This window comes from Pagrus major, chromosome 4 (genome assembly GCF_040436345.1).
Source record: "Pagrus major chromosome 4, Pma_NU_1.0".
Classification (NCBI taxonomy): Eukaryota; Metazoa; Chordata; class Actinopteri; order Spariformes; family Sparidae; genus Pagrus; species Pagrus major.
This window is the reverse complement of record NC_133218.1, coordinates 39,832,949-39,851,176: the sequence shown is the minus strand read 5'-3', so window position 1 is coordinate 39,851,176 and position 18,228 is coordinate 39,832,949. Positions and strand designations below refer to the sequence as shown.

At 45.7% G+C, this 18,228-nt stretch overlaps 3 protein-coding genes across 3 annotated transcripts; all 3 read right to left on the bottom strand.

Moving 5' to 3' along the window:
• Positions 1–1,725: 1,725 nt before the first annotated feature.
• On the bottom strand, positions 1,726–5,714 carry LOC140994598 (chymotrypsin A-like). Its single transcript, XM_073464313.1, has 7 exons — positions 5,648–5,714; positions 5,139–5,242; positions 4,971–5,050; positions 2,906–2,984; positions 2,639–2,819; positions 2,032–2,165; positions 1,726–1,948 (listed from the first exon to the last, which is right to left on the bottom strand). The coding sequence occupies exons 1-7, from the start codon at positions 5,697–5,699 to the stop codon at positions 1,787–1,789; spliced, it is 792 nt and encodes a 263-aa protein (XP_073320414.1). The 5' UTR covers positions 5,700–5,714; the 3' UTR covers positions 1,726–1,786.
• On the bottom strand, positions 2,991–4,633 carry LOC140994596 (uncharacterized). Its single transcript, XM_073464311.1, has 4 exons — positions 4,042–4,633; positions 3,525–3,944; positions 3,231–3,468; positions 2,991–3,161 (listed from the first exon to the last, which is right to left on the bottom strand). Exons 1-4 carry the CDS (start codon positions 4,577–4,579, stop codon positions 3,095–3,097), a joined length of 1,263 nt encoding a protein of 420 aa, XP_073320412.1. The 5' UTR covers positions 4,580–4,633; the 3' UTR covers positions 2,991–3,094.
• Positions 5,715–14,185: 8,471 nt separating the features above from the next.
• On the bottom strand, positions 14,186–16,912 carry LOC140994595 (chymotrypsin B-like). Its single transcript, XM_073464310.1, has 7 exons — positions 16,105–16,912; positions 15,565–15,668; positions 15,378–15,457; positions 15,027–15,108; positions 14,761–14,941; positions 14,545–14,678; positions 14,186–14,405 (listed from the first exon to the last, which is right to left on the bottom strand). Exons 1-7 carry the CDS (start codon positions 16,154–16,156, stop codon positions 14,244–14,246), a joined length of 795 nt encoding a protein of 264 aa, XP_073320411.1. The 5' UTR covers positions 16,157–16,912; the 3' UTR covers positions 14,186–14,243.
• Positions 16,913–18,228: the final 1,316 nt, after the last annotated feature.

The following is an 18,228-nucleotide window of genomic DNA, read 5'->3' as shown; positions in this document are numbered from 1 at the left end:
ACATAGAGACACAGACACAGACACAGAGACAGGCAGACACAGAGACAGAGACACAGACAGAGACACAGACAGAGACACAAACACAGACAGAGACACAAACACAGACAGAGACAAACACAGACAGAGACACAGACAGAGACAGAGACACAAACACAGACAGAGACAAACACAGACAGAGACAGAGACACAAACACAGACAGAGACAAACACAGACAGAGACAGAGACACAAACAGAGACAGAGACAAACACAGACAGAGACACAAACACAGACAGAGACAAACACAGACAGAGACACAAACAGAGACAGAGACAAACAGACAGAGACACAAACACAGACAGAGACACAAACAAAGACAGAGACAAACACAGACAGAGACAGAGACAAACACAGACAGAGACAAACACAGACAGAGACACAAACAGAGACAGAGACAAACAGACAGAGACACAAACACAGACAGAGACACAAACAAAGACAGAGACAAACACAGACAGAGACAGAGACAGAGACACAGACAGAGACAAACAGAGACAGAGACACAAACACAGACAGAGACACAAACACAGACAGAGACAAACACAGACACAGACAGAGACAAACACAGACAGAGACAAACAGAGACAGAGACACAAACACAGACAGAGACAAACACAGACAGAGACAGAGACAGAGACATACTTTTATGAAAGACTAACTAAGTAAAAGACTGCTTGAATTGCAGAAGTACTGCGTTACGCTATGAAGTTACTGCAACTCTGCTGCTTCCTGTCTCAGTGGTACGTTGACTTTAATGAGCTCTGCTGAAATACTTCAGAAAGCTTGTTTGTAATCTGTTACTTCTGCAGGTGTTTTGTTCAGAAGGCTTCCAGGTTGAGTACCATCTCTGTTTGGATCAGTACTCTGTGGATCTCATCATGTTATGCTGTAACTTTCTCACCAACAGTTACATTAATTATGTTGTTTTGTGTTTAAGTAATATTTGGAGCTTGATGCTGTTCTGTTGTTACCAGAATAACTGCGACATTACCCCCGTGACACATGCTGCTATCAGAACCGCCGGCACCACGGGCCGGGTCGCACAGCGTGCTTTAACCAAGTCAGACATTCTCCTGGTGTTGCACAACGCTGAAATCAGCAGGATGAAGAAAAGGTTTCTGTTTTCCTGGTTTCCATTCTGTTGTGCTTGTTATGTAACCTCCTGTTTTAAATCAAATGTTTCAGTCAGTCTTAAAGAACTTTAAATTAATAACCATTAAGAAGCTCAAAAAAACTAAACACATGTTTAAAACCTGTCGTGTTACGATCGTCCTCCTGTCCGGAGATATTTCTGATCATGTCGTTAAGTCATTAATGTTTAATCTTATAGTTTAGTACCAAACTAGAGCTGTAGCTGCATGAGCGACTGCAGGGTTAGCGAGTTAACCAGTTAGCTAACTTGTGTTTTGTGTCAGTAAAGACAACATGCTGATTGATTCATTCAAATGACAGAAGAATGTGTTTAATGACCTTTAGAGATGCTGGTGTATTTTGAGTCAGGCCAGCTGTTTTCCTCTGCTGCCAGTCTTTATGCTAAGCTAGGCTACCAGCTGCAGCTGTGTAGTGACGACTGTGTTCAGGCTGATATGGTGCTGACGTCTCCCTCTCAGACAGACAGAGAAGATCAAACTCACTGTTTGACTTTTTCTTTACATTCAGTGTGAACAAACGACAACGACAGCACTGCTTCAGTTTCTGTGTTTTATTGATGATCAGCTTCAAACAGGAAGCTGCCCTGTCAGACACGCTCAGTTGGCAGCAATGGTCGTATCCATCCAGGCGCGGAGCTCGGTGACGCGGGCGTACACGCCGGGCATGGTGGGAGTGCAGGTTCCACTGCCCCAGGACACGATACCGACCAGAGTCCAGGCTCCAGCCTTCTCACAGACCAGAGGACCGCCAGAGTCGCCCTGAAAACAACAAACAAGCATGTAAACAACAAACAGCAGCTCAGATCAACACTTTGACAGGAGCTTCATGTGTCACCACCCACCATGCAGGAGGAGGCTCCGGAGGCTCCAGCACAGATCATCAGGTTGCTGATCTTGCTGCCCCAGTACTGACGGCACTGCTCATTGGTCAGCAGGGGGAGGGAGGCCTGCTGCAGCAGGGCGGGGGTGTCAGGAGCTGCAACAGACACACACACACACACACACACACACACACACATCAGGATCACAGCTGGTCACACTTCAGTTGACTTGTTTGAACAAAGCCAGCTCGTCTCTTGACTTGACCCTCACTGACCTCTGATCAGTTCAAATTCAAATTCAAAGGGGGCTTTATTGGCATGAAAGTTTAACAACAATTTTGCCAAAGCATCTGTCCAAACACTTGGACAGAACACAACAATCAGTTACAGTCTTTAGCTGTGACTCAACACAAAGTGAGTCATGTTCAGCTCAGTGTCAGATTCCCACAAAGACCCACAGACCCCTGAGCTGGACTCCAGCTGACTAACAGAGCGTGTGCTTCTGTGTGATTGGTTATCTCCATGTGTGTAGTTCATTTGCTGTGTCTTTGTCTGTGTGTGTGTGTATGTGTTGTAGAGACCCCGCCCTGCTCTGCTCTGATTGGCCGGCTGATGCAGGTGCTCTCACCGTTGTAGCGGGTCAGGCCCCAGCCGCTGGTCACACACCTCATGCCTCCGGGGAAGTTGTCAGCGGTCTCAGCCACACACACCGGGGAAACACGCACACCCATCTGAGCGGGGCTGGCCAGCTTGATGAGCAGGATGTCGTTGTTGATGGTGTAGCCGTTGTACTTGGGGTGCTTGAACACCTGACAGGAAATGACATCATTATGAGTGGTGGACACACGAGAAGGCACCGTGATGAGATGAGACACAGACGTTGTTTGTCACCCACCTTTCCGACCTTCATGACCTGGATGGACTCAGCGTTGGAGGAGCGGTCGTGTTCTCCGAGGATCACACGGTGGGACGTCCTGCAGGGAAAAGGACGGAAACGTCAGGCGGCCATTTTGTGCCAAAAACATCTTTTGACAGGTGACTAATGGGAGGCGGAGCTTCATGTAACTACAGAGCACCTCAATGGTTAAGACAAAGGTGACAGGATGAAGGTGACATGATGGAGGTGACAGGATGGAGGTGACAGGATGAAGGTGACATGATGGAGGTGACAGGATGGAGGTGACAGGATGCAGGTGAAAGGATGAAGGTTCAGGATGAAGGTGACAGGATGGAGGTGACAGGATGCAGGTGACACGATGAAGGTGACATGATGGAGGTGACACGATGGAGGTGACAGGATGCAGGTGACAGGATGGAGGTGACAGGATGGAGGTGACAGGATGCAGGTGACAGGATGAAGGTGACAGGATGGAGGTGACAGGATGAAGGTGTCATGATGGAGGTGACATGATGGAGGTGACAGGATGGAGGTGACAGGATGAAGGTGACATGATGGAGGTGACATGATGGAGGTGACAGGATGGAGGTGACAGGATGAAGGTGACAGGATGCAGGTGACAGGATGAAGGTGACAGGATGGAGGTGACAGGATGAAGGTGTCATGATGGAGGTGACATGATGGAGGTGACAGGATGGAGGTGACAGGATGAAGGTGACATGATGGAGGTGACATGATGGAGGTGACAGGATGAAGGTGACATGATGGAGGTGACAGGATGAAGGTGACATGATGGAGGTGACAGGATGGAGGTGACAGGATGAAGGTGACATGATGGAGGTGACAGGATGAAGGTGACAGGATGGAGGTGACAGGATGAAGGTGACAAGATGGAGGTGACAGGATGGAGGTGACAGGATGCAGGTGACAGGATGGAGGTGACAGGATGCAGGTGACAGGATGAAGATGACAGGATGCAGGTGACAGGATGAAGGTGACAGGATGGAGGTGACAGGATGAAGGTGACATGATGGAGGTGACAGGATGCAGGTGACAGGATGAAGGTGACAGATGAAGGTGACATGATGGAGGTGACAGGATGGAGGTGACAGGATGCAGGTGACATGATGGAGGTGACAGGATGAAGGTGACAGGATGGAGGTGACAGGATGAAGGTGACAGGATGAAGGTGACATGATGGAGGTGACAGGATGAAGGTGACAGGATGGAGGTGACAGGATGGAGGTGACAGGATGCAGGTGACAGGATGAAGGTGACAGGATGGAGGTGACAGGATGAAGGTGACAGGATGGAGGTGACAGGATGAAGGTGACAAGATGGAGGTGACAGGATGGAGGTGACAGGATGCAGGTGACAGGATGGAGGTGACAGGATGGAGGTGACAGGATGAAGGTGACATGATGGAGGTGACAGGATGAAGGTGACAGGATGGAGGTGACATGATGGAGGTGACAGGATGAAGGTGACAGGATGGAGGTGACAGGATGGAGGTGACAGGATGAAGGTGACATGATGGAGGTGACAGGATGCAGGTGACAGGATGAAGGTGACAGATGAAGGTGACATGATGGAGGTGACAGGATGGAGGTGACAGGATGAAGGTGACATGATGGAGGTGACAGGATGAAGGTGACAGGATGAAGGTGACATGATGGAGGTGACAGGATGAAGGTGACAGGATGGAGGTGACAGGATGAAGGTGACGGGATGAAGGTGACATGATGGAGGTGACAGGATGAAGGTGACAGGATGGAGGTGACAGGATGGAGGTGACAGGATGCAGGTGACAGGATGAAGGTGACATGATGGAGGTGACAGGATGGAGGTGACAGGATGCAGGTGACAGGATGAAGGTGACAGGATGAAGGTGACAGATGAAGGTGACATGATGAAGGTGACAGGATGGAGGTGACAGGATGGAGGTGACAGGATGAAGGTGACAAGATGGAGGTGACAGGATGCAGGTGACAGGATGGAGGTGACAGGATGGAGGTGACAGGATGCAGGTGACAGGATGAAGGTGACAGATGAAGGTGTTTACCTGACGTTGCAGTGAGCAGCTGTCACCACCCAGTTCTCGTTGATGAGAGAGCCGCCACAGAAGTGGAAGCCGGTGTAATCCTGAAACAACAGAGAGACGACGTGTTTATGAACACATCATCTGCGTGTGTGTGTGTGTGTGTGTGTGTGTGTGTGTGTGTGTGTTTACCTGCAGGGACACCTGCCAGGGCCAGGAGTGAGGCACCGCCTCCTCACCGTTCACAATACGAGAGTAACCGGTGATGATTGGTCTGATGGCGGGAGTGCCGCAGCCTGGTGACATCATCATGACATCATGAACAAGGACATGGTGAAACAGGTGCAGGTGTTAATACTCAGCTCTTCATACTGAAGTTGATGTTTATGCTGCAGTCAGTGTCTTCATATGATTGTTGACATGTAAAATAATTGAAGACTGATCTCTTCTGACTGTCAGGAACATTATAATGTAACATTTGTTGACGTCACATCAGCTGATCTGAGAGCTGCAGACATGATGTGTGTTATTTTTAACGTCCTGAAGAAGCTCATCCACTCATCATCACCTGAATCATGTCAAAACAATAAATCATCTCAAATGTGGGCCAATAATCAATCAAGCATAGATTATGGATGAGAAATAACCCAGCATGCTTCACTCCCTCAGCTGTGACTCTGATGGTAAAGAGTTTGTCTCACCGTAGGCGGCGCCGGCGAAGGCGAGGCAGGAGAGGATCCACAGGAAGGCCATGGCTCGATCATGTTGGGTCTGTGTGAGCCTGGAGCTTTTATACTGCCGGGGAGCGGCGTGATTGGACGAGACAGGAGGGGACATGTTATCAGAGAGGGTGGGAGTTTGGACAGGTGGAGCTGACGGAGAGTTTTCCACCTGAGGAGGCAGGAACACGACAGTTAGAGACGAGACACAGCAGCCAATCGCAGAGCAGAATGGTCTCTGCTGACCTCACACTGTTAATGTAAAGAAAATACCACGACAACTGATTTCACACACAAACGACTAACAACAGCTGAACACATGTCCCCTTCAGGGTTCATCTGTCACTTCCTCAGCTAACAGTGAGGGTTTGATTGATTGATTGGTTGATTGATTGATTGACTCATTCTGCCGGCTGTCAGGAGGTGATTCATCCATCAGATCAGGGAGTTGTTGTGTTGTTGTTGTGTGTTTGTTGTCTTCAGTGTTGGCCCCCAGTTGTTTTGAGCTGGAGATCATGAAACACGTCCCGTCCTCGTACGTGGGAGCGTATGTTTCAGAAATGTTGAAATTTAATGTTGTCATTTTGGTACTTTTCTTTTGTTGATGTTTTAGTTTTATGTTGTGACAGCGTTGTGTTTATGTTATGGTTAGGTTTAGGTACATAAACAACTTGGTTAGGAGAACATCATGGTTTGGATTTAAACACCTGGTTCTGACTCCACAAAAACGGCTGGAAAATGTCTCTACGTGTTGTTAACAGAATCCAGTGGACACACAGTCAGCTCACAGATGTGATGTGTGAGTGTGACAGCATGTTTCCTGCCAGTTTCATTTGTTAGAGAAGATGTTGTGTTACTTTTCTTAACCTAAACTTAACCTTTGGTTAAACCATTGAATAGTTCCAGAGTCAAAGCTCTGATAAGATTAGTGCTGGACAGTATCAGAAACCTTTTAAAGGAAATAATGCAGATGTGACTTCCTGTCTTTTCAAGGCTGGGTTACATGTGAAATCAGAGGGGTTACATGTGAAATCAGTGGGGTTACATGTGAAATCAGTGGGGTTACATGTGAAATCAGAGGGGTTACATGTGAAATCAGTGGGGTTACATGTGAAATCAGTGGGGTTACATGTGAAATCAGTGGGGTTACATGTGAAATCAGAGGGGTTACATGTGAAATCAGTGGGGTTACATGTGAAATCAGTGGGGTTACATGTGAAATCAGAGGGGTTACATGTGAAATCAGTGGGGTTACATGTGAAACACATACAAATGTTCATGTGAAACTCGTCAAAACTCTCATCTCATGATGTGATTAACTGAGCCTCCATCACTTTATTCACTGATTTTGGTGAAACTGGATCATATTTTAATGCATAAATGTTTTCTGGTTATCTCTCTAATGTGCTCTGACTCTGCCTGAACCCTCTGATTTAAGAAATGATGGTTATGCTTATTGCTCAAGTAACCGCTAACAACGGCTAAATGTACCAGGCTCCAAGTGAACAAGGCTGGTGTCGGGACCGAACACAAACTCTGAGACCAGTTTGACAAAAGGAAATGCAGTTCTGAGCTGGTTTACAGAGTTTGGCTGCTGTCAGTGTCGCAGAGCGTCTCTGTAACACGAGAGGAGCTCACACTAACATCACCTCTGACTTTTATTTGGTCCAATGACAAACAAACAAAATGTAGAATCAGGAGTGTGTGTGAAAGGATCCATGTGGAGAGCTGAATGATGGTGTCCATCATGGTGAAGGAGAGAGAACCAGAGCATGGTCTGGAGCCAGCTTAAATACAGGTGAGCCAGGAGGCACAGGTGAGCCACATCTGCTCTGACGAGCCCACAGGCACATTCAGCACTACTATTATTACAAGTTTACCTGTACAATATATGTCCATTTAATAATCTTATTCTATAATCTCACAAAGACGTGAATCAAAACACACACTTTGATCTTCCAGTGAATAAACTGTGTGTGTGTGTGTGTGTGTGTGTGTGTGTGTGTGTGTGTGTGTGTGTGTGTGTGTGTGTGTAGGAACATGTGTGTGTTTCCCAGCAGTGTGTTTATCAGCAGCAGCTCGACTGAACGTTTCACACGTTGCATCAGGAACTCTTGTGACCTTCAGACAGACTCATGACTGTGTTCATGTGTTCATGTGTTCATGTGTTCATGAGATCATAAACACTGATTGTATTCATGATACTCAGAGTCAAAGGAAACTTGTTCTCAAATATCTGATCTGACAATAAGAATAATCAGAAAACTCCATCCTCAGTGTTTCAGAATAATCTGTCTAACTGACTGTCTGTCTGTCTGACTGTCTGACTGACTGACTGTCTGTCTGTCTGACTGTCTGTCTGTCTGACTGACTGTCTGTCTGTCTGTCTGTCTGACTGTCTATCTAACTGACTGACTGTCTGTCTGTCTGTCTGACTGACTGACTGTCTGTCTGTCTGACTGACTGTCTGTCTGTCTGTCTGACTGTCTGTCTAACTGACTGACTGTCTGTCTGTCTGACTGTCTTACTGACTGACTGACTGACTGTCTAACTGACTGTCTGTCTGACTGACTGTCTGTCTGTCTGTCTGACTGTCTTACTGACTGACTGACTGACTGTCTAACTGACTGTCTGTCTGACTGACTGTCTTACTGACTGACTGTCTAACTGACTGACTGTCTGTCTGTCTGACTGTCTGTCTGACTGACTGACTGACTGACTGTCTGACTGACTGTCTGACTGACTGACTGACTGACTGTCTGTCTGTCTGACTGTCTGACTGACTGACTGTCTGTCTGTCTGACTGACTGTCTGTCTGACTGTCTGACTGTCTGACTGACTGTCTGTCTGTCTGTCTGACTGTCTGTCTAACTGACTGACTGTCTGTCTGTCTGACTGTCTTACTGACTGACTGACTGACTGTCTAACTGACTGTCTGTCTGACTGACTGTCTTACTGACTGACTGTCTAACTGACTGACTGTCTGTCTGACTGACTGACTGTCTTTCTGACTGTCTGTCTGTCTGACTGTCTGTCTGACTGACTGACTGACTGACTGTCTGACTGACTGACTGTCTTACTGACTGACTGTCTAACTGACTGTCTGTCTGACTGACTGTCTGTCTGACTGACTGACTGTCTAACTGACTGACTGTCTGTCTGTCTGACTGACTGTCTGTCTGACTGACTGACTGACTGACTGTCTGTCTGACTGTCTGTCTGTCTGTCTGACTGTCTGTCTAACTGACTGACTGTCTGTCTGACTGGCTGTCTGACTGACTGTCTGTCTGACTGACTGTCTTACTGACTGACTGTCTAACTGACTGACTGTCTAACTGACTGTCTGTCTGACTGACTGACTGTCTGTCTAACTGACTGTCTGTCTTACTGACTGACTGTCTAACTGACTGACTGTCTGACTGACTGTCTGTCTGACTGACTGACTGTCTGTCTGTCTGACTGACTGTCTGTCTAACTGACTGACTGTCTAACTGACTGTCTGTCTGACTGTCTGTCTGTCTGTCTGACTGTCTTACTGACTGACTGTCTAATTGACTGACTGACTGTCTAACTGACTGTCTGTCTGACTGACTGTCTGACTGATTGTCTAACTGAATGACTGACTGTCTAACTGACTGTCTGTCTGACTGACTGACTGTCTGACTGACTGTCTGTCTAACTGACTGACTGTTTAACTGACTGTCTGTCTGACTGACTGTCTGTCTGACTGTCTGTCTGTCTGTCTAACTGACTGTCTGTCTGACTGACTGTCTGTCTGACTGTCTAACTGACTGTCTGTCTGACTGTCTGTCTGACTGTCTAACTGACTGTCTGTCTGACTGACTGACTGTCTAACTGTCTGTCTGTCTGACTGACTGTCTGTCTGACTGTCTGACTGACTGTCTAACTGACTGTCTGTCTGTCTGACTGACTGTTTTTTGATATTTTCAGTGAAATGCTTTCATTGTGAAGATGTGAGACTTTATTTTGAAAGGATTGATACTTGTCCATGTCACTGTCAAAAATAAACAGTTCCTGTCAGGAAGCTGCACCTCTTCACAATAAAAGCCTGTTTAATGTTAGGCTGTAGCGCTGCAGGGTGATAAAGTAATAAAGTGGCAATGTTCCTTTAATTTGATCAATGATCAGTGATCAATGATCAGTGATCAATGATAACTTGACATCTTGATTTGTTCAGTGAATCTTTTTAGATTTCATACATTTTATTTTAGTTGTTTTTATCAACTCGTGTTTTCTGTGTTTTTGTTTTCTGGAACAAACGTGAGGCAGCTGAAACTTTCTGTCGTCATGGAAACACAAATATAAGGTGATGATGTCATCAGTTATGTGATGATGACCATGATGAATAATTAAGGAGGGCAAAGGTCGCGACTCTCCGCTGTTTGTTATATCAGCCTGCTGAATGATTGATTATTGATGAGCGAAAGAAGAAATGTTTTTTTTTTTTTTTGATGTTCTGATGTTTACAGAATCGAAATTAATCTGAGAAAGAAACATTTTAATCAGCTGTCAATCAAACCTTTTCTTTATTGATCTGTTAACTCATTATCAGTGATTTATTAAATGTTTTATTGAGCTGACGTTCTGCCAACATGAAGAGTCAGTAAACTGCTCCAGGATCAGTTATTGTATGAGACTGTTGGTCCTAGTTCTGGTTCTGGTTCTGGTCTTGGTCCTGGTCCTGGTTCTGGTTCTGGTTCCTGTGAGTGTCTCAGCTGAGATGAAATATCAGATTATATTTTTGACACCATGTTGTTGTGTGATCGTCATGACTCCACATTATGTAATGATCTAACAGAACAGTGTTCTCTGTGGTGGACCGACCTCGGGCCTTCAGTCTGTTCTCCTCCAGCTGATTCTGATCAGGTTACCTGTTCATTCTCTCTCATTAAATATTATATATATCTGATGTATATATTAAATATTTTTTATGTTTACCTGCTGGACACCAGCTGTCTCCTCCACTGTAAACGCCATCCTCAGTGTTTCCGGATTACTCTGGACCCATTAAGCTACAGCAGCCCGGCACCACTGCTGACAACAGACCCACAACCATTTTCATCTTTTTACTCCAATGAATTCCCAGAAGTCAGGAGAACTCTGTTGTAAAGTATGAGGACGACACCGCCGTCATCTGACGACTTTTCCAGCAAGCAGAGGGAGCTGGCTGCAGCAGCTGTCAGCACAGTCCATGGGAAGACTGTAGAGGTTGTGGACGAGTATAAATACCTGGGCACAATCTTCGACTGCATGTTGAAATTTGCCCAAACGCAGAGGAGATTCTCAGGAGGTGCCAGCAGCGGCAGTATCTCCTGAGGAAACTCAACACGTTTGGGGTCAACACAAACATCCTCCGGACATTTTATTACTCATTCATTGAGAGTGTCATCACATTCTCAATAACCTGCTGGTTTCACTCCACCAGCCTGCAAAACAGGACCCGCCTGCAGAGCGCTGTCACAGTCTGCTCTAAAACCATCGGACTTCCGGTCAGAACACTCAGAACCGTGTGTGAGCAGCAAACACTGAGGACAGCTCAGGATCCGACAGGACCCCTCACACGCTCTGTTTCCAGTGTTTGAGTAGCTCCGCTGCCCGGGCTGCAGGACACAGAGGAGGAGAACAACCTTTGTTCCCAGAGCTGTTCAACTCCTCAACTCCCAACCATCCCTGCCCCACTGCCTCCCTGCTCTGCCCCACTGCCTCCCTGCTCTGCCCCGCTGCCTCCCTGCTCTGCCCCGCTGCCTCCCTGCTCTGCCCCGCTGCCTCCCTGCTCTGCCCCACTGCCTCCCTGCTCTGCCCCGCTGCCTCCCTGCTCTGCCCCGCTGCCTCCCTGCTCTGGACCCTTCTGTGTCTGCTGTCACCTGACGACAGATACTTCTGTCTGCTGTCACCTGACAACAGATACAGAAGTATCTGCTGCCACCTGACGACAGATACTTCTGTGTCTGCTGCAACCTGACGACAGATACTTCTGTCTGCTGTCACCTGACAACAGATACTTCTGTCTGCTGTCACCTGACAACAGATACTTCTGTCTGCTGTCACCTGACAACAGATACAGAAGTATCTGCTGCCACCTGACGACAGATACTTCTGTGTCTGCTGCAACCTGACGACAGATACTTCTGTCTGCTGTCACCTGACAACAGATACTTCTGTCTGCTGCCACCTGATGACAGATACAGAAGTATCTGCTGTCACCTGACAACAGATACAGAAGTATCTGCTGCCACCTGACGACAGATACTTCTGTGTCTGCTGCAACCTGACGACAGATACTTCTGTCTGCTGTCACCTGACAACAGATACTTCTGTCTGCTGCCACCTGATGACAGATACAGAAGTATCTGCTGTCACCTGACAACAGATACAGAAGTATCTGCTGCCACCTGACAACAGATACTTTTGTGTCTGCTGCCACCTGACAACAGATACTTCTGTCTGCTGCCACCTGACAACAGATACAGAAGTATCTGCTGCCACCTGACAACAGATACTTTTGTGTCTGCTGCCATCTGACAACAGATACAGAAGTATTTGCTGCCACCTGATGACAGATACTTCTGTGTCTGCTGCCACCTGACAACAGATACAGATACAGTCGTCCTCAAAATTATTCATACCCTTGCTAATTTTTGTGATTTACTATTTTTGTGATGAAATGACTGCATTTTTTCCAAGTTTGTTTATGAGTTATACGTGACCAACAAGTGAAAGAATGACAACAATACACAATACAAGAAATTCTTCATTTCAGGGGTATTTTATTCAAGGATTCCCAAAAAATGCCATGTTCAAAATTATTCATACCCTAGTCCAATGTCTTTCTTTAATAGTCAAAAGCATAGCCTTTGTTTTTTATGACTGCTTTGAGACGATTCTTGTATGTGTCCACAAGCTTCCTGCATGTCTCCTGTGGGATGTTTGCCCATTCCTCTTTTGCGAAAGCCTCAAGCTGGGTCAGGTTGGTCGGTTTCCTAGCCATCACTCTGGTCTTCAAGTGATGCCACAAGTTCTCGATGGGATTCAGGTCAGGACTCTGACTTGGCCATTCTAGGATGTTGACATCATTGTCCTTGAACCATTTCTTCACTACCTTGGCAGTGTGTTTGGGATCATTGTCTTGCTGGTACGTCCAGTTGTGGCCAAGCTGTAGTTTCTCAGCAGATTCCTTCACGTTTTCATCAAGGATCCTGATGTAATCTTCCTTTTTCATTATTCCTTGGACCTTGACTAGGTTCCCTGTGCCACTGGAAGAGAAGCATCCCCATAGCATTATGCTTCCACCACCGTACTTGACTGTGGGCACAGTGTTCTTTGGTTTATATGCTTCGCCTTTCTTCCTCCAGACATATTGAGCATCCATATGGCCAAATAACTCCAACTTGGTCTCATCAGACCACAGGATGGTTGACCAAAAGTTGGGATCTTGCTTCAAATGACCTCTAGCAAAGGCCAGGCGAGCCTGCACATGTTTCCTCCTGAGCAGCGGCGTCTTCCGAGGCCTATGTCCATGGAGACCTCCTCTGTGCAAGACTCGCTCAATGGTGGACCGTGAGACCTTTGTCCCTGCTTGGTCAAGCGTTTCAATTAGGGCCTTGGTTGTGGTCTGGGGGTTGTTGTTGACCTCTCGGCATATTTTCCTGGCAAGTTTGGGGGACACCTTACGCTTCCTGCCACGCCCGCTGAGGTTTTTAACAGTATTGAATTTCTTGTACTTGTTAATTATGCTCTGGACGGTTGCCACAGGGACATCATACTGCTTTGAAATGGCCTTGTAACCCTTTCCTTCACTGTGGGCACGCACAAGACGTCGACGTAGGTCTTCACTGAGCTCCTTCTTCTTGACCATGATGACCAGAAATTGAGAATGACCAGAACACTTTTCCTCTATTTATACTCTTCTGGAAAGATGCTATTTTTTTAAATCAGTGTTTAACATTTGTTCAACAATGTTAATGGTATTTATTCCATTGTAACATTTTGAAATGACCACAGGACAAAGATTTTTGTTGAGATATTGTCAGGGGTATGAATAATTTTGAACATGGCATTTTTTGGGAAACCTTGAATAAAATACCCCTGAAATGAAGAATTTCTTGAATTGTGTATTGTTGTCATTCTTTCACTTGTTGGTCACGTATACCTCATAAACAAACTTGAAAAAATGCAGTCATTTCATCACAAAAATAGAAAATCACAAAAATTAGCAAGGGTATGAATAATTTTGAGGACGACTGTATGTCTGTACCAGACCTCAGAGCAGCTTCATTCCCCAGACTAAGACCCTGAACTCATTCTCAACACTTAATTTTGTAAAATAGTTTTGTTTGTATTGATTCTTCACTCAGCGTAAAGGAACTTAAACTAATTTGTTTTTTGCAGCCTGGTTTGTAAAAAGACACATATATATTAACCTTGAGTCTTTGATGTATGTCACTACTTTAAACCAAAGGATTCGACTGAAAGGACACAAATTCAAACACACATAGTCGGTGATGTTCACTGTTTTTATTATCAGTCATTGTCCACACACTGGACTTCCTCTGAGCTTTTAGTTGGCGGCGAGGATCTGGTCGACCCAACCACGGAGCTCGGTGACACGGGCGTAGACGGCAGGAGTGGAGGTGGAGCAACGGCTGCTTCCCCAGGAGACGATACCGACCAGAGTCCAGGCGCCGTTGTTCTGACACACCAGAGGACCACCAGAGTCTCCCTGACAACAAATAAACAATAAACAAAAGTGATTAACATGTAAAAAAAATCTCCTAAAACTTTAAGCCCAACACAAAAAAACTATGTGACAAAGTCATGTGAGGGAGGCAGGTGAGACAGGTAGGTGGGTGGGGCCTCACCATGCAGGAAGTGGCTCCGTCTCCTCCGGCACAGATCATGACATCAGAGATGTTGCTGCCCCAGGTCTTCTTACACTGCTCGTTGGACAGCAGGGGCAGGGCGGCCTGCTGCAGCTGGTTGGGAGTATTGGCAGCTGTGGGAGACACAGGACACACAGACTCACTTCATGCTGCCCTTTCATAGTAAAAGTAAAACTCTTGTCCTATAAATCTCACCATTGTACCGGGTCAGACCCCAGCCGGAGGTGACGCAGGTCATTCCAGCAGCATAGTTGTCGTTGGTCCCGGCGAGACACACGGGGGACACATTGGTGCCGAGGCGGGCGGGGCTGGACAGCTTGATGAGGGCGATGTCGTTGTTGATGGTGTAGGGGTTCCACTGGGGGTGGGTGAACACCTGGGGGGTGGGGTGGGGTAGGGGGGTGTTAGTGGGGTCAGGATGGTGTGTTCTCAAAGCTTATTGGCTGATGGGGGGTTCTCACCTTGGTGGGCTTCAGCACCTGGATGTCCTCGGTGGAGCCGTAGCCCCTATTGTGCTCTCCAGCGACCACTTTGTGGTAGGTCCTGACAGGAAACAGGAAGTAAGTTCACCAAATCTCACAAAGACACTTCCTGTTAATACTTCCTCTTTTTTGATGATTTACAAAGTTTAACCTGAGCTGATTGGATAATTTAATACGACACAAAGTTTATCTTCAAACATGTTTCAAAGTCTTTAATATGTTCTGATGTTCGACTTCTTAATGTCTTCAGGAGGAACCACTGAGACACACACAGGGTGTTGTGTTGTGTTGTGTTGGGTTGTGTTGTGTTGTGTTGTGTGTTGGACTAACCTGACATTGCAGTGAGCGGCGGTCACCACCCAGTTCTCGTTGATCAGAGATCCTCCACAGAAGTGGAAGCCGCTGGATTGCTGAGAGAAAAAAACTGGACTGAGTAACTCAACAAAGAAGAAGAAGAAGAAGAAACAGCAGAAGAAGAAACAGAGCTGTTTGTGTGTGTTGACATCAGCTGTCTCACCTGCAGAGACACCTGCCAGGGCCAGGAGTGAGGCACCGCCTCCTCACCGTTTACGATGCGGGCATAGCCGGTCACCTGGGGGGGGATGGCGGGGTTGCCGCAGCCTAAGAGGACGACAGGAAACACACTTAAAGGACTATTCTGCTGAAGCTGCTGATGTGACTGAAGTGTGGACACAGGAAACTGCTGAGTCATGAGTTATTTTAAAGGTAAATGTGTGAAACTGAAGCAGCCAATCAGAATCAAACGTGACTTTAACCACAAAACTCTTCAATCTGAAAAGAAAAACATCCGTTAGACTTCCTGTTGGTTTGTGTATCTGATTGGACTGTCTCAGGAATAGGAACTTTACTGTTTGTTCAAATAAGATCAAACTTTATTGAAACAGTTGATGGTTAACGGTCAGCAGCAGGTTTAATGTGTTTCACCTCTGATGAACGTGTCTGTGACTGAGCTGAGACTAGACTCAATCTGTTGATGTTTTATAGATTAACATATTACTAATCTGAGTTTATCAGCATGTTACGGTCTGTGTCTCACCGTAGGCGGCGCTGACGAAGGCAAGGCAGGAGATGATCCAGAGGAAGGCCATGGTGATGAAGATGATGTGCTGGAGGAGCGAGCTGCTGTTTTATCCCTGAACCCTGCTGGGCCTTGGCCAATCAGAGCGCTCCCTGGTTGGTCCAGCTCAGCTGTCAGCTGCTTATCAGACCTGAGGCGGCCGCGGCGTTCTCACGAGCTACACGCCCCAACCTCTCGCTCTCTGATTGGCTGATAATGCAGCACACAGAAACCAGTCAGTACATGTTGTTTCGATCCAAACTGAACTTTGGTTCAATTCACTGATCTCAGATCTGATGACTGAAAACAGATTCCTCTCAGCGAAAACATCAAGATGAAGAATTTAGTTTGTCATGGTTCCTTCGTGTTTACAGGATGTGATTTTTATTTTTCTCTCTTCACTTACAGTATTTATTAATTTGGTGATTTTTTACTTTCATCTGATTTTGATCAGATATCACTTAAGAATTATTACTGTGAAGAATGTATTGAATGTTTGTCGCGGAGTTTTATTTTGTTGTTCAAACTGTTTCAGGATGTTTGTAACTACGCCTGTCACAATAAAATACACATTAACTGAATAACTTCATATTTCTGTTCTACACTCACTGTGTCAGAGAGCAGTCAGCTGATGTTTCTGTGTAAAACTCATTACATATGTTGTTATTAGACATGTTCAGTATCACATTATTCATGTCATATTTTATGTTGTGGGTGATGAATTACAGACATGATTGTTGCAGCCAGAGCTGTGATGTCACCTCACAAACAGATCAGTGAGTTTAATCTGAAGGAACAAAAGCACAGAAAACTTTATTTCCATCAAACATTGCTGGGTGTTTTTGTTTTCATAAGCAGTTCATCAGAAACACTTTCATCATAAAAACTTTAAGAAATGAAAATGAATCAGAATCGCTTTTATACGTTTTCTAAGTTCACACATACGAGGAATTTTCTGTGGTCTGTAGGTGCAAAACAACAAACAATAATAAAAATACTTAAAAGACATAAAACTATGAACTAAGAATGTCCAGATTTATCCAGTAGTGCAAAAAGTTTGACCTGGATTGTTCGAGGTCGCAGTAGATATATCAATGTGCAAATTAAGACTGTCAGGTTACTAAAACTTACATTAATGTAATGTAAGTGAAGTGGGAGGAAGGGGGTCAGTGTCAGTGGGGTCACGGGTCCTTGTTAATGAGGCAAATTACAGATGGGAAGAAAACTGTTCTTATGGCGAAAGGTTCTGGTCCTGATGGAGCGCAGCCTCCTGCCAGAGAGGAGAGTCTAAAATGACGTTTGATGATGTTTCTGCTGCAGTTGTGACAACAGACGACTGTTCAGTCCTGACGTGTCTCCACTCACACAGCTCAGGTGTTTAAAGACTATTCTGTCATATTCATCTCGTCGTCTTTTTTGTTTACGTCACACAGTGGTTAGTTTTCTGTACATTAAAACATTAAAACAGAGTCATGAATCATGAGACTGAACAGCTGCTGTTACAGGTTCAGACTGTGTGTGTGTGTGTGTGTGTGTGTATGTGTGTGTTTGTGATGTTGCTGACCAGACTGGTGTGTGTGTGTGTGTGTGTGTGTGTGTGTGTGTGTGTGTGTGTGTGTGATGTTGCTGACCAGATTGGTGTGTGTGTGTGTGTGTGTGTGTGTGTGTGTGTGTGTGTGTGTGTGTGTGTGATGTTGCTGACCAGACTGGTGTGTGTGTATGTCTCATTACATATTTTTAACACACAGTAAAAAACACAGCAGCTGTTGCAGCTGCAGTGTGTCAACATGTCACACTGATAACACACACACTGTGTGTGTGCGTGTTATCAGTGTGTCTGTGCTTGTGTACAGTCAGCACTCTGAATGTGGGAGGAATTCAACATGTTCACTGGTTATTATACTGTAAAGAACAGTTGAGGTAAAGTTATTATACTGTAAAGAACAGTTGAGGTAAAGTTATTATACCGTAAAGAACAGTTGAGGTAAAGTTATTATACCGTTAAGAACACTTGTGGTAAAGGTATTATACCGTTAAGAACACTTGTGGTAAAGGTATTATACTGTAAAGAACAGTTGAGGTAAAGTTATTATACCGTAAAGA

Bases quoted from the DNA above. Each gene is read 5' to 3' on its own strand.
- LOC140994595 (XM_073464310.1), bottom strand. From the start codon at position 16,156: ATGGCCTTCCTCTGGATCATCTCCTGCCTTGCCTTCGTCAGCGCCGCC. The intron at 15,669-16,104 runs GTGAGACACAGA...TCGTCCTCTTAG, and splicing joins CTTCGTCAGCGCCGCCTACG to GCTGCGGCAACCCCGCCATC. The intron at 14,942-15,026 runs GTGAGAACCCCC...CCCACCCCCCAG, and splicing joins AGGTGCTGAAGCCCACCAAG to GTGTTCACCCACCCCCAGTG.
- LOC140994598 (XM_073464313.1), bottom strand. From the start codon at position 5,699: ATGGCCTTCCTGTGGATCCTCTCCTGCCTCGCCTTCGCCGGCGCCGCC. The intron at 2,985-4,970 runs GTAAACACCTTC...TTTTCCCTGCAG, and splicing joins GCTGCTCACTGCAACGTCAG to GACGTCCCACCGTGTGATCC. The intron at 2,166-2,638 runs GTGAGAGCACCT...TGTCTGTTGCAG, and splicing joins GGGCCTGACCCGCTACAACG to CTCCTGACACCCCCGCCCTG.
- LOC140994596 (XM_073464311.1), bottom strand. From the start codon at position 4,579: ATGTCACCTTCATCCTGTCACCTTCATCCTGTCACCTCCATCATGTCA. The intron at 3,945-4,041 runs CTCCATCATGTC...GCATCCTGTCAC, and splicing joins TGTCACCTTCATCCTGTCAC to CTCCATCATGTCACCTTCAT. The intron at 3,469-3,524 runs CTGCATCCTGTC...CCATCATGTCAC, and splicing joins TGTCACCTTCATCCTGTCAC to CTCCATCATGTCACCTTCAT.